At 31.6% G+C, this 14,999-nt stretch overlaps 1 protein-coding gene and 1 long non-coding RNA gene across 5 annotated transcripts in view; one reads left to right on the top strand and one right to left on the bottom strand.

The window, feature by feature from the left end:
• Positions 1–2,073: 2,073 nt before the first annotated feature.
• hfw (leucine-rich repeat domain-containing protein hfw) lies at positions 2,074–14,150 on the bottom strand. 4 transcript variants are annotated; one of them, XM_074116541.1, is made up of 9 exons: positions 13,882–14,150; positions 10,866–11,061; positions 9,741–10,049; positions 9,496–9,659; positions 8,731–8,919; positions 5,739–5,897; positions 2,686–2,796; positions 2,518–2,589; positions 2,074–2,423 (listed from the first exon to the last, which is right to left on the bottom strand). In XM_074116541.1, the coding sequence occupies exons 2-9, from the start codon at positions 11,059–11,061 to the stop codon at positions 2,214–2,216; spliced, it is 1,410 nt and encodes a 469-aa protein (XP_073972642.1). In that variant the 5' UTR covers positions 13,882–14,150; the 3' UTR covers positions 2,074–2,213. The 4 variants fall into 4 exon arrangements, with proteins under 4 accessions (XP_073972642.1, XP_073972643.1, XP_073972641.1 ...); XM_074116542.1 differs by having other exon boundaries at positions 10,866–11,027; XM_074116540.1 differs by having other exon boundaries at positions 13,896–14,150.
• LOC141448276 (uncharacterized) overlaps positions 11,125–14,999 on the top strand; it is a 58,525-nt gene continuing 54,650 nt past the window's right edge. Inside the window, exon 1 of the long non-coding RNA XR_012454928.1 lies at positions 11,125–11,344. This is a non-coding gene — a long non-coding RNA (uncharacterized lncRNA). The remainder of the gene's footprint in view (positions 11,345–14,999) is intronic.

Genomic DNA, 14,999 nt, shown 5'->3' with positions numbered 1-14,999 from the left:
ACCTGGTCAGCTCATCCGTCTCTTGAAAGATCCTTAACGCTGGTTAAACCTAAAAGACTCGTTACATATCTTCTCAAATCCGAAACTTAATCACTTCCGAAAAAAACCTCACACAGCGCAGGCAATCCCTGAGGTCTCACTGTACTCATCAATTCAATACTGTGAATACTGTACATGTCGAATTATCTTTATGTTAAAAGAGTAAAGATACAGAAAAGGTTATCCTGTTAAATGTGCTTTATGTTTTATCATATGTCTTGAGACAGACTAACGTTATTATTTTACATACTAACAACTTTACTGTATAATATTATTAATTAAAATAATTTTTATGAAGTATAGGAAAAAAATGTTTGTATATTTTTATGATTTAAATTTTTTTAAATTTTTATGTCCATTATTTTTCGTGTCCATCCAGCAACAGGTAAGAAACGCTGGTCTAGAGGAAATAGTATAGTGAAGAAAAAAATTAAATAATTTTTGAGACTGCCAAAAGATTGACTTTCCAATTAAAAAGGCATTATTATGTCGGGATCAATACATGTTCCATTATAAAACCGCGGTATGCAAAGCCTATTTAAATGAATCCTGAATATAATAGGCGAAAAACTCTTACTCAGTATTTCTATCGACATTATAGTACATATTTACCCTGCGGTCAACTTTTTGAGCGATGGCGTCACCAAATCCCAACAGACCGATAACTTGCATCGTCTGCTCTTTGTAGGGTACTTAATAAGCAGATGTTTGTATGTGCAGTACAGTTTTTTCTAAAAACTCATTTCTTATTCAGATCTTTCCTATGTACACCAATGGATTGTTAGATTTATGAGGCTTCTACCCTTGGAGGTAAGGTATTGGAGAATCTTTTTTTTCTTTCAAATTAGGAAATGCCGTGTAAGTTTTATTTTGCATTCATTTGGGCAATAATTAAACTAAAAATTAAAATTAAAAGAAAACAAAAACAAATAAATTCAAGCAAAGTTCAAAAAAAAAATGTAATTGTTACTGAATGGACAAAAAGCTTTACAGTTTTAGGAAAGACCCTAAAAAATGATTTGTGGAACTACCATCTTCAGAAGTCTAAATAAAAAAATAAATGGCTGAAAAGGAAAGCTGATTGGAGAGAGCTGGAAGATGACTGGGACTTTTTAGGAGAGATGTCGTACAGAAAAAAAATCAGGAATTAAAGTGGAGAAATTTCTGCAGGAATTTTGAGAAGAAACTTTGAACTGCAAGAATGTTTAAGAATGAATATAAAGTATTGTTTAATAATGGCGATATGCTAGGATGGTTGCCACAGGACTTGTATGACTGGGAACTCACTTAGAAGAAGGTTCCTGGCTTGCAAGCATCTTTGGAAGAAAGGAAAAGAAAGTGAAAAATGTTACTATAAAAGAAGTGAGCAGCAAAGTTGGTGTCGGAAAGGACACTGAAATGGGCCTTTAAATCATTTCTGAATTTTGAATCACCAGCTAGGGAAAAACTTTAGCATCGTAATTTTTAAAATTGTTTGAAAAAATTTAATTTAAACTTTTTAAAGTTGTTCAAAGTCGAAGCTTATTAGAAAAATCATTTTAGGAAAATGGGGAAAAAGTAAAAACTAATTTAAATAGCACAAATAAGATTTTCTAACGTTTATAATTAACTGCAATTTCGAGGTGAATTATGAAGGAAATGTTTGGGACTTCTGGTTTATGAAGCTTTTATCTTTTAATCAACCCTAGACTTTTAAAATTTTAAGTTTTTGTTAGGAGATTTTAGTAATAATTAAATGTTTTACTTAAATTTACATTTATATTTATTACTATTATTAATTTATTAAATTTTTAGCAGTAGTAGTACTTTACAGATTGGAGTTTGTAAAATATCTAAGAATCCTGATGATTATTAAAAGAAAGTCTGGAGATTCTGTATATTGTGTTTTTGTAGAAAAGTATTTTTCTTTGTTCTTATTCTTTCTTTTAAAAAAATTAATTTCCTCACCTTTCTTAAGGAAATTAGAACTATAATGTATTGTTTTCTTAAATAAATAATTACTACCATAAAGGGAAAGATTGGTAAGAACTGCAATTAAATAAAACATTGATTTCCTTTTTTGAAATGCTGCAAGAAATTACATACATATCGCAATTATTTCGTTTATAATACCAAATAAAAAATATAACAAATATACAGGATAGCACTTCAATAAGGATACAACACAAAAAGTATTATGTTTCAAATACCCAATCACAAGGTAATTTTGGCATTTTTGAGGCAGGCCATGGCAAATATCCTGACGTTTTAAACACCCAATAATCGTATGATACCTTGCTAATTAACAGTAATAACAAAAATACTTCTGCAGCGATAATGTAATATATATAATCTGTCCAATCTTTAGGATATACACAAACTTTACTTTGATCCAAATCAATTACCTAAGGAAAGAATGAAAATTAAAATTAAATAATAATAATAAATTATTATTATTATAAATAAATTCACATAATTTGTAAAGTAGAAATTGATTACTTTTTCCAAGTCTTTTTCACAAAGTACTTCTTTATAATCTGGAATATGGGCTTTATTAGTTAACAACCACAGCTGAAAAACGAAGTTAGTTAATACTCAATTGCCTTTAAAAAAAATGTGGAGAGTGTTTTGTTACTGTATTGCAGTATTGAGATTTTGACAATTTACCTTCAGCACCTGAGCGGTATTACAGTCACAGTTCAATTTGTTACCTCCAAGTTTAATGAATCTGCCTTCCCAATTACGATCGAATGTATTTGAAAGTATATAAATGGGTATCTGTCAAAATAAAATGAAAGAGTAAAATGCTCTGAAAGATTTATGTTATTAAGTACATAGATCCCTAGTTATAACTAACAATAATTACGGGAAATTTTAATTAATTCTTTCTTATTAATTTCTTTATTATTCCTAAATTTTTCATGTTTTCATCGAAGTTTTCTCTACAGGTTTTCAACAGGTAAGGACCTGTAGTAAGAAAAATTGAAAACCTGTAGAGAAAACTTCGATGAAAACATGAAAAATTTAGCGAATAATAAAGAAATTAATAAGAAAGAATTAATTAAAATTAATGATATCAAATTTTCGAAATTGAGTTTAACTGAAAATATAGTTTTATGATTCATGATGTCTCAAATTTTGGATTTTAGAAAGTGGTCCGTGGGTGAGAATAGAAGAAAAATTAAAAACGCAGGAAGAGATATATATATACACAAATATAAGTAATCAAATTAAAAGTGTAATTAAAGGAAACTATAATAATATTTAATATTAATAAACCATGTTAAGTATTAATATTAATTATCTATTATTTTTAACGAAGTATACTTGGCAAAGTGTATCCAACAATTTAATCAAAGGATGAACTTAAATCAATGATTTTTAGCTTCTTACTGATGTAAGAATTAATGAAACGATGGGTACTTGCTGTTTTTTTGTACCTTTTGGTGTTTAATCAACCCTTATACTTAACTTTTTAAACTGTAAGTTTTTGGTAAGGTGTTTGATGTATAAAATACATCCAATTTTGCTTTCTCCTCAATAATTTAAGCGGAAATATGACCAAGTTTAACTGTAAGAAAATGAGATGCTGCTGGAAGGAAATACCGAAATATCCTTTAGGTTTTTAGTCAGTTTAGATAGATATAAAATAGTTTCATTACTGGGTCATTCCATGTCAAATCAACACAAAAAAAGACCATTTTTGACCTCACCATCTCGGATTTTCTTGAAATTTGGCACATGTGTACTATTGGTATAGACTTGGAAAAATATGAAATTTTACTGAGATATGTCAACTGGTTTATGAGTTACAAGGCTGTAAAGTTGCCAAAAATGGGCTGAAAAACAGGGAACCCCATGTTTTTGAATTACTGTAGAAGCTTTCCTAATTGAGCTACAGACTTGGGATTGGTGTCATTTTATAGCATATATAATGCTCTTTCCTGTGATATGCGACACCATGTGGGTTAGGATTAATAAAGTTTGTTAAATTTAAATTTTAAATTTTTTAAAAAGTACATATTTTAAAATTTTAAAATTAATTCTATGAATAGTTAGTAGTGTTATGAATCACTGGGCAAAATATTAATTTGGGACGACAATGGCTTCATTGTTCAAAAAATTTAAGACTAAAGCTCCTTTTCATGGAAAATATATTTTAATAAAATTAAAGTAATAAATAAATTGAAAATAGTAATAATGAATCAATGAATCATAATTAATAATTATTAAGATTTAAAATATTGATTTTGAAATCATTTTTAGAATTAATAATTATGATTACAGTAATTATTCATATTAATTAGGATATATTATTTTAATGAAATTATGCAGTTAATCAAATTATACAAAAATAATTCAATTCAATATCTTTGTTCAAGAACAGTCTTCTTTGGCTGAGATAACAGCCTCTTTAAGTTGGTTTAGGTCGGCAAAGGGCCTTGTGATGGCGTAGGGGGTTCGGTAAAGAGACTGGCAGCTCGTGCCAGTTTGCAACGACCCTATGGAAATCAAATCCAAACTTCACTACAACTTTTTGAGTGGGCAGTAGAAAACATTACCAACATAGACTTTGCATATTCAACCCAGGAAGACTATGTTGAATGTGAGTGTTTTTTAAAAAATCGGTTTGCTCAAGCATTGGCTATTAAAAGAACACAGCAATACCATGCTTTCATTCCCGGAAGTCAATCCAAAATATTGGTTAAAAACGTTTCTATGAAATCAGAAGCTTGCGAAATGGAAGTTTCAAAATTCCCTGATAAACTAAAATTAGCCGACATATCAGGTTATATCAGTGTAGTCTATAAAGAAACTGGTGGCTTGGATATGTTTTAGAGAAAAATGAAGAACTTGATGAAGTAAAAGTAACTTTTCTTCATCCAGCTGGACCCTCTAAATCATCTCGTATCCAAGAAATGCTGATATTCTTTGGGTCTCAGTAGTGGATGTTTTGATAAAAATTGATCCTGTGACTCTGACAGGAAGAACTTACATATATGTCCTTCTAGAAAGTGATGCATGTCAAACAAATGAAGCCTTTTCAAGCTTAAAATAATAAAGAGATCCTATTACTTAACAGTATGTTTTACTTTGGACTTATTAGTGGAATTATTATTAGCATTATTATATTAACATGAATTCAGAGTTGAATTAATCGAATTGGAGCTTTAGACTTAATTTGTTTTAACAATGAAGCCATTGTCGTCCCAAATTAATATTTTGCCCAGTGATTCATAACACTATTAGCTATTCATAGAATTAATTTTAAAATTTTAAAATATGTACTTTTTAAAAAATTTAAAATTTAAATTTAAATTTAACAAACTTTATTAATCCTAACCCATTTGGTGTCGCATATCACAGGAAAGGGCATTATATATGCTATAAAATGACACCAATCCCAAGTCTGTAGCTCACTTAGGAAAGCTTCTACAGTAATTTAAAAACGCGGGGTTCCCTGTTTTTCGGCCCATTTTTGGCAACTTTACAGCCCTGTAACTCATAAACCAGTTGACATATCACAGTAAAATTTCATATTTTTCCAAGTCTATGCCAATAGTATACATGTGCCAAATTTCAAGAAAATCCGAGATGGTGAGGTTCAGACCCCGTGTTGATTTGACATGGAATGACCCTACTGTAAGAAAGGCGTGCTTGTGGGCTTAGTGATTGAAAATAAGCGACTTTCAACTATCTTGTCTCAAACCAATACTTACAGATTTCAAATTATTTCTTCTTATGCTGAGAGTTATTAATTTATCAATAAATTGTGACCTTTCCAAAGAAGTTATCGAATTAATTTTATTGTTGTCAGCAAGAAATACCGTAATGTCCGAATACGAAGGTTCCGATATTAAAGGATCCAATGAAGTTATCTAGAACATTTTAAAAGAACATTTTATTAAAGAAAATACATAATTAAAGAGGCAGATTACAAAGAGAGAGAAGCATTCACTAAATACTTGGTTAGATTTCAATAATGGAAGCGCTACTTTCAAAATAGGTTTCTGTGTAATTGGAATTTCTCAAAACGGCACCAACTTTTAAAGAAAAACAATGCAAACAGCACTCATATAATAATTACAATTTATTTGAATAAAAAGAGAAGAGGTATTGGGGTGTTCTGGGGAATTGGTGAGCTAGGCTTCACTTAAAAGTGAAATACAACTTTGTAAAAGGCATCTAAGTGAACAACCAAATTTAAGTAAACTTAGCCCAAAAGCCCACAATGCTGCAATTTTAAGGGCTGGACTTACACGCGATAAAAGGCGGTTTAGTGATGGTCTAGGCATGTATAAAGAATATCGCACCTCCGCTAAAAAAGAGTCACAACTCAAAAATCGCTAAAAAGAAAAAAGAATCGAATTATTTTTTGAGAAAATTACTGCACCAATAGCATTGAGCTAATATATTCCTGAAACAGTAAAACAACAAGTTGACTTGTATTTTGTCACGGTAACTGATAAATGAATGGCTCAAGTTCTTAAATTGTGACTCTTTTTTAGCGGGGGTGCGATATGTTATACAATATAGGCGGGCATCTAAGCTCTTCACGCCCAAGATCAGTAATGATCTTCATCATTGGATGAGTTTTTAGAGTTAGGTTTCTACCGGGCACCAGCTACCTAAGTTAGGGTCAGGTCAGGGTGCAGACGCATTTTGGGTGGTCGTTGAAATTCTTGGAGAACTGTCCACGTAGACATGTATTAAAACCCATTAGCGAAAAGCTGGCTGCTACTCCGGGGAACAATATCCCCTAAAAACTATTGCCAATAGGCCATTAGCCTCTACCCAGGTCTTGTCACTACTTGAGCACAACAGGACACAAAACATCTCTTCAGGGTGTCTCACAGTGGGTGGGACTATACTCTAAGCAGGTTGTGAAGGGTAAAGAGGAAATCCCTTCCTGTATGTGTTGCAATCGCTAACTGGCGAACCCTTGCTGTCGGATTGGAGAAGGTACCGAACCGTTGAACTTGAGGTAAATACATTATAAGATTTTTCATAAATGTTTAAGAACTTGAAGAGTTTTAAGAACTGAATTGCCACAAAATTTTTAACCTTACTTTTGTAAATAGATTTTCTCAATATAATTTGGAAAACAGCAGATAATACAGTAAAAAATGTTTTCTCTAATAAGACTAGCCATGACTTATAATTATTATTATTCTGTAAATGAACTTTGGTTGCATGGAAGACAAATAAGGTTCTAAACAGAATAGAGATACACATATATGTATACATTTTAAAAAGGATATTTAGTAATGATTATAAATAGCGACTGCTAAAGAGTAAATTAAAGCTGAATTACCTTAACAGTTTTGGCTTAACTTCATTAATTCACCATTCTTAAAGTTCCTCTATTTTTTATTTTATTTTTTTTCTTTCTCGCTTTGCTTTTATTCTAATTCACGCCGCATAGTTTAATACCTTTAACAAAAAAAAAAAAAAAAAACTGTGACCAATGCGCGCACTATAAGAGCACATGCTTTACTTTTTCCCTAGAATATACATACCTAATTTCTTTTCTTAGTTTAAAATCTCGGAATTTTTAATTCACTTTTAAGATACTTTCAGCACTCGCTATTTACTTAAATTCCAATTAATAAATTCAAAATCTAAATCATATCATTTAACCCAGTGTTTTCCAAACTATGATCCGCGGAGTCACAACAAGAAGGATGCAATGTATCGATTAACTTTTTGAGCAATTAATTCAAAAAATAAGAAAACTCTTTTAGCAAGCGGCCGAAGCCATGGTATGGAATCAAATATTAACGAAGAGTGATTATTTAGTAAAAAAAAAATCGAAAATAGTACTGCAAGCAAGTAAAACTGTTTATATATATTTACTGATCATATTTTACTCATTCAACAAATTTATAAAGATTTCCAAGAAAGTAGTGGAGCCAAGTTGCTAGATTTTATTTTATCCGAGGCAGTTGTAAAGTTTAGTAAAAATAGCCCACTTTGCAAATTTATGTGATGATAGAGGTACACAATACTTGATAATCATCATTGCAAAAGACTTGACATTCTCGTCTGAAAGCGCTTCAGTGGGTGTTTGAATAACCATAAGATATTGCCATATTTCTAATTGATAATAACAGAATTGAAGCTAACTTTTATTTTTATTTTAAATGCATTGCGAAATTCGCTAAGCTTTATTTGTATTTAATTACAAACTACAAGTGAATTTATTAAGTTAATTTGCTGAAGTGTTCAATAGTCTTAAACGACTTGAGAGGAAGAAACCAGTGCCACCTTCCAGGGAAGGTTAATCTTCTGACAATGACTTTTTGATCTATAGAGAAGCTGTTCTATATAAGATGTGTTAAAATAGGTCAATTATTCGTTAGTAAATTGTGTCTCTTGAGTAGAAATTCTGGTATTTCATATTTAATTGATCATCGGAAAGCACCTGGAAAACATTTGGAGATTTCATAGATTTTCGCTATGATATAGGCAGGCACCACGGTGTCACGAAGAAAGAAACTATATGTTTTATTTAAATATCTTGTAAATTTTTTTGTGTTCCATTGATTAATAAAAATGAATACTGAATATTGTTTGTTTCAGTTAAGATTATAGAAATTTTATGGGAAGTAAAAAAGTTTTATATGGGGAGGGGGGAAGGTCATGCCACTAAATAGTTTGGGAAACACAATCTTAATCTAAGGGGAATTTTGAACTAATGAGTAGAGTTACGTTGTTATTAGAAACATCCAAGTGGGAGGTATTGGGTGGAAGTTTTGGAGGCAGTTCGGTGAGATTCTGTCCAGAACAGTCTACCCTGATACTGACTGTTGTTGGTTTTCCTTTAACTAATTCAAATCTGTTCGTTCTACAATTGCACTGGTAATGTTTTCCCTTAGGGCAATCTTCTTCAAACTGCACCTATAACAAAATTTAGCCAAAATTACAATGTTAACAACCATGATTCACACTTGATTTTACAAGATTACGATCTACAGAATTATGTGGTGGTAACATATTATCTAAAAATCTTGAAATTGCTTCTATTCCCCGGTAAAAAACTCTTCTATTCCGAAAATCAAGAGAAAAGCAGAAAAGTTATCTAGGTTAAGGTCAAGTTGATTTATCACCAATCGGTTTGGAGAACTCTGCGAGTTCTTGTCGCAAAGAGACAGTTGTGATAGCTGGCCGATCAAGCTTTTTTTCTCTCTCTCTTTTTACAACATAAGATACATAAATTATATCTTTTTTATTAATAGTCCTTATGGGGAGACCTTTTCTCATCCTAGTACAGCATTCTTTTTGTTCCCCAGAAGTCACCTTTTTTCCCTTGGATCTACATTTCATGAGACCAAATGATGTTAATGTTTTCTGCACCACAGCAGATTTAAATTAACTCAAGACGAAATTTGATCGAAGACTATCACATTGGCTGAGCGTATCGTTGTATCACACAAACCTTTACATACAAACATATGAATATATTTGTATACAGACCCCTTGCAGTAATTCAACTTGCTCCAGAGATACCAAAGAAGTTGAATTAAACCAGTGGAAGGATTGCGATGTCCGGCAGAAAGTTGTGTTACGGTGAATGAAACTCAAGTAATTTCTGAATCCGACCAAGCTGCTCAAACTGTGACACTCTAACTGTAAATTACCTACAGGCGAAAACTTTTTTAATTGCTGACATTAAAAGTTATCTAAGAATATTTAGAGTATTTAAAAAAGAAAATATTTACCAGAAATATCTAAAGTAATATTCAACCCTTCTACCAAAAGTTCAGGTAGCTTTGTTATGTTATTTTTGGAGAGATCTAGTTGTTTGAGGTTAGGCAGGTTTTGAAAAGCCTTTGGTTCAATATACTTTAGTGAACTCGCCGACAGATTGATACACCTTAATGTGCCTTCGAATTGTCCAATAACTTTCTTCACTGAGCTATTTACCAGAGTTAGAGTCTCCAAGTGATTCCATTCTGAAAGTCCAGCTTCGAAATATTCCAGCGAGGAGTTACATATGTATACGTGTTTGGTGTAAGTAGACAGCAGACCTGCAACAAAAATGCCTTCAAGAATGATGTCACTTTCTAGTCCCTAGCGAGTTCCTTACGATGTCAAAGTACATCCCTTGGTATTAAAAAGTACTAGTTGTGGTATATGTTTGAAAAGATGTCTAATATTTATTTTAATCTACGATTTACAAATGAGGGAACACTTTTAAACCCTTTCTATAAGTGGGAAAATGCTATTTAAAATAAATCTAGATAAAGTAATTTATCTAGATATTATAGATTATAAATTTAAAGAGAAAAAATTCTAATCAATTTAACAAAAATTACAAGTTAACAATCATGAATTAAATTTAACTTGACAAGATTATGATTACATTGATCATATAGAATAAGTTGTTTACTTTTTATCAATTTTCTCGAAATTGACTTCTAAGATTTTCCCGAAACAAAAACTTTCTCGCAGTAGACCTATAACTTTTAATATTTATAAAGTTTTGGGAATGGATGGCAGCAGATTCCCTCTAAAAGATACTTAATTATTACAATAAACATTAATGAAACCAGGAACATTACGTAAGCTTTAAAACAAACTGTACAAAGTGATTAAGAATGAAAAATGTTTTGAGTAAAATAAATTGAATAAAATTTCGTTTAAAACATTAGGAACTTTAGGAAGAATAACTTTGTATGGCCATGAAGCGATATTCCTTGGGATACATTTAGTAATACTTTAGGTAAGTTTCTGATTCGTTTTCTGATTTTATTTCCGACGTCAGAAAACCTACTTACTGCATGGTTGCAAATTACTAGATTATTTCTTTGTAAGAATGATTCATGCGAAGAAAATAAACTCACCGCCGCACGTCCTGCCTTCCTTGAAGAGATATGGGGAAGTAATGTTACAGCAAATTAAAGTTTCATTTGACTGCCCTTGGCGTTCACATCTGCATTTTTTTTCTTCAAATGAAGAGCTAGTTGGATCAAAGTGGTAGCATGTCCAGCAGAACTCTGTCGCCACTATCAACACAAAGATATGCAACAACCCTTTCATCTGCAATAATATTAAACAGGTTGCTTAATCTAGTGAAAAGTTTTGTTTACAAACTTTTTAATTATTTGGTGAAAAAGTAGATGCCTAGTTGCTGGACAATACTGAATTTGAGAAGGGTTTTAACCTTTTATAAAAATATACTCAAACATTTATCACTAAACCTCCAAAGTATACAATGGTGAACAATGTAATCTCATTAGATGTAACATTGTAGTTCTGCAGTGGCATAATACGCGCTGGTAGTTAAAACTGGCGTGAATTCTCACACGACTTTCTCATAAATGTAAGTAATCTGCAAATTGTCATGAAATTACATTTTGAAATTAAAAGGTGGTAGTATTAAAAAAAAAAGTCGTAACTTTAAAAACCATTTTCTGGCGCTAATGACCATAGACGTCGATACCCCGAAAAAAATAACCATTTTCAAAAAATTGTAAAATAATGAGTTCATTCAGTTACATTTTCGGTCTATCGCTTTTCGCTTACAATTTTTTTTAAATACTTAATAATCCCTATTGTTTTACCATTCCCAACTCCAAAAAATTTCAATTACACCTCCATGTTTTTCTTTCCTTTTTTTATTGTTATTTTCTAGTCAAATTTTCATGTTTACACTTTCCTTTCCAGGAGAAAAAAAATGCGTGCTATGACGGAAAAGTCAACTATATCCACCATTTCGGTCTCAACCAAATTTCAACAATGTTTGTTAGCATTTATGATACTTTAGGATATTCTCGCTAATGGGGGAGTTCTCTTCAGAAATAGATCGTGTCCTTAATAACTTATCCTTCCTTAAAATTCAGCATTGCCAGTCCATTATACAAAAATGTTTCTCTACTTAAGAATATTCTATTGCAAATAGTTGGCTGTTAATTGTGTAATAATATTCCCTTAGTCGACAAGTGTAGTGGGTGATAGGAGCTTGTGATAGAGGAAATTAAAAAAATTTAAAACTAACGGACAAACCAACCTCTGATAATGTTTGAGAATATTGATCAGAAATTAGACATGCTATGATAGATAAAAATCAACAATAACTTAAACGTTAAGTCAGCAAAACGAAATAGATTCTATGTCAAGGTAGAAAGGTTTAGTAAAATGTTTGCTTTATTGATGGAATATTGGTGTCTACTTGTGAAGTTTATTTGGCTAGGTCCATGACCCACGTAATTAGTGGATTTGGCCTCTTAGCGGAGCAAATTATTTCTATTAAGTAACGAAGTTAATGCAAATAGATAGATGGAAGAAAGGACGGCTAATGTATTTACATGTCTTTTGACTCGGTTGCTTCAAGGTATTCTGACGTTTACTGTACAGCATGCTGTGCTGTACAGCAATAAGAAAATTATTTTTGATAAGTCCGTGATCTGAATGTCGGGTTTTGTAAGACGTCAAAGAGGAAAATGTTCTCTACATGCTTAATAAAGCGTTTACTTAACGTAGTCTAGTTTATAAAAATGAACAGCGTTCAGTACCACTGTAACTATAAGGTGAGCATGCATACAATTTGAAAACAGCATGCGTGGCATTTCAATGTACTGCAATAATTGCCCTACAAACGGCACAATGAGCAAGCAACTTCTGGTATTTTATTATTATTATTATTATTCATAGAGCGTTGATGTTTTGAGTGAACTGACCGAATTGATTAACAGAGTATGGGTCTTTATTTTGCAACATATGCGATTGCAGATATCATTTTGTAGGATAATCCCACTAATGCGGTTATAAATACGCAACATTTATTCGTTGAACTTTGGGAAATAACAGCTCTCAAGACTCATCAAAGTTTATTTTACGGTTGTAACCCAATTGACATTGCCAGTGGAGGGATTAACCACTTCTTCATGGATCTTGGTTTGAGATGGAAGTATGTTATCTTATTAGAATCCTTCTCAAGAAATTTTGCAAATGCCTAACGAGGGCTAAATTACAGCACAATCTTACAAAAATTTATTGTTCTTCCAATTGGTTTAATTATATCTACAGCAGATTCCTTACCTCTTAGGGGTTGAGGCTAATTTTATGAAAAAAGGGTTTCACTTCTAAACATTTTAATATGACTGTTTTCTTAAAGCAGTACTAAGTAGTACCATTATTAAAATATTTATTTTGTTACTGTAACATAAGATATTAAACTACATCCTTTCTAAGGGTCAATTCAAACTGGAATACGCAGTATAATAAAATTATATCATTAGTTGGTAATTAGCAACAATAAATATATTTGCTGTTTATTACTACATTATCTGATTAGTTTAGTAGCCAACTATACTGCCCTATGTCACGATGCTAGGAACTAGTGTTATCTGGTAGTAACTCTATAAATAGAACTAAGTCCATGGCCGGTAACCAAATTTTGACATCAAGTAATTCCACTGAAACGAGACTATACCACGCTATTTCCTACACTAGGCAATCTTAAATCTTTTAAAAATAAATTTGGAATAATGCTAAGTAAATAATGCTAAAATGTAATTATTATATTTCTTATCATTACAGTGATAACATATCACATCCAGCTCTGTCAACTTTTTTTATTTTATTAGGAATTAAACGAAAGTAAATTATTCAAACAAGCTACTGTTGACATTTAAGAGAAGGCGCTATTTGATTTTTTTTTTTTTAATTTTAATTAAAACAAAAATTCCTCTATGGGTCGAAAGTAATAGAATAAACAACTTTTCAACTTTTCAAAAAGTAGGATAGCATGATACAATTTTTCAAAGGTTCATGACCCCGAAAGTCCGTAAATTTTATTATAAATGATAGAGTCTGAACTAAAATTTTAATATGACATTATTCATTGAGAATACGTACTAATTCTGACTGACCTTAAATCACTTCCGATATCCGCGACACAACATTTTTTGTTGCGCTCGTGTATGATGAGGTCAACTTAGATAAATTTTACTAAAAATCTACTGAACAATTGTGAACTCCATTTCATTAATTAAAAGTGAAAAACAAGGCTTGACGAGCTACGTAATACACTTGGATAATGGACGCTAATCACTACAGTCACCACGGAACGAATTTCGCAGGCACCAACTGAGCACAGTGTAGTATAGACTCTATACTATAGAGTGACTGGCGGCACTGAAGGTGGGGGCTCCTCACGGTCTCACTCGAATAGAGTCGAACTTAAACGAACCAAAATTCCTGCAATTAAATTCCAACTCGTACTATACTATAGTGATGGGCAGAACGAGTCCGTCTTTGGACTCGTTGGATTTGAATCAGTTCCAGGGTTGGAATCGATTCCAACAACTCGTTCACCGATTCCGGTCTCTGTACTTACCCTATGCATTAGTAAAAATGTCACGCAATTTATTAAAAAATATCATTAAATGTTAGCTTTCCCAGTTAATAACAAAACTATATTTCTTTAACACACATTGAGTACTATCCCTAATTTCCAATTGCACTGATAAATATAAAATTAACAACGTAACACAAAAATTAACATAAAAATAGACTAGTCAATTATAAAAATTAAAGCAATGCTGTTTAGTCATTATCTAGCTTGACCACTGGAAGACTGGAGTTAACGTGCTTCAAGAGGATCCAAGGTAGAGAAACGGAAATGGGTAGGAAATTATTCCCATAAAAAAAATCCTAACCCTTCAAGCAAAATGATAATTACTCATAAATAAAGAAATATTTATTTACTAGGACTTGTATATCAAGCTTTAAAAATATTATCTTACGAAAAGAAAAAGCTGTGTGCTTAATCTTTAACATAGCGCTGGACATTCTTATCTTCATTGGGTAAGTTTAACCGTGTACATGACCGTGAGACAGTCAAAGTAACACTGAGCCAAAATTTAGTATTACCTAATTGGTTTACTTACTGCAGTATCCCTCCCACTCTATCACCAATTTCACAAACATTCATCGATTGGAAATAATTTTTAGTTAAATATTCGTTTTATTTG

The sequence above is a fragment of the Rhodnius prolixus genome, unplaced genomic scaffold (genome assembly GCF_049639745.1).
Source record: "Rhodnius prolixus isolate KJV_2025 unplaced genomic scaffold, Rpr scaffold_13, whole genome shotgun sequence".
In the NCBI taxonomy this organism is placed as follows: Eukaryota; Metazoa; Arthropoda; class Insecta; order Hemiptera; family Reduviidae; genus Rhodnius; species Rhodnius prolixus.
Note: the sequence above shows the minus strand (reverse complement) of the source record. Positions and strands in the feature narration are given on the sequence as shown.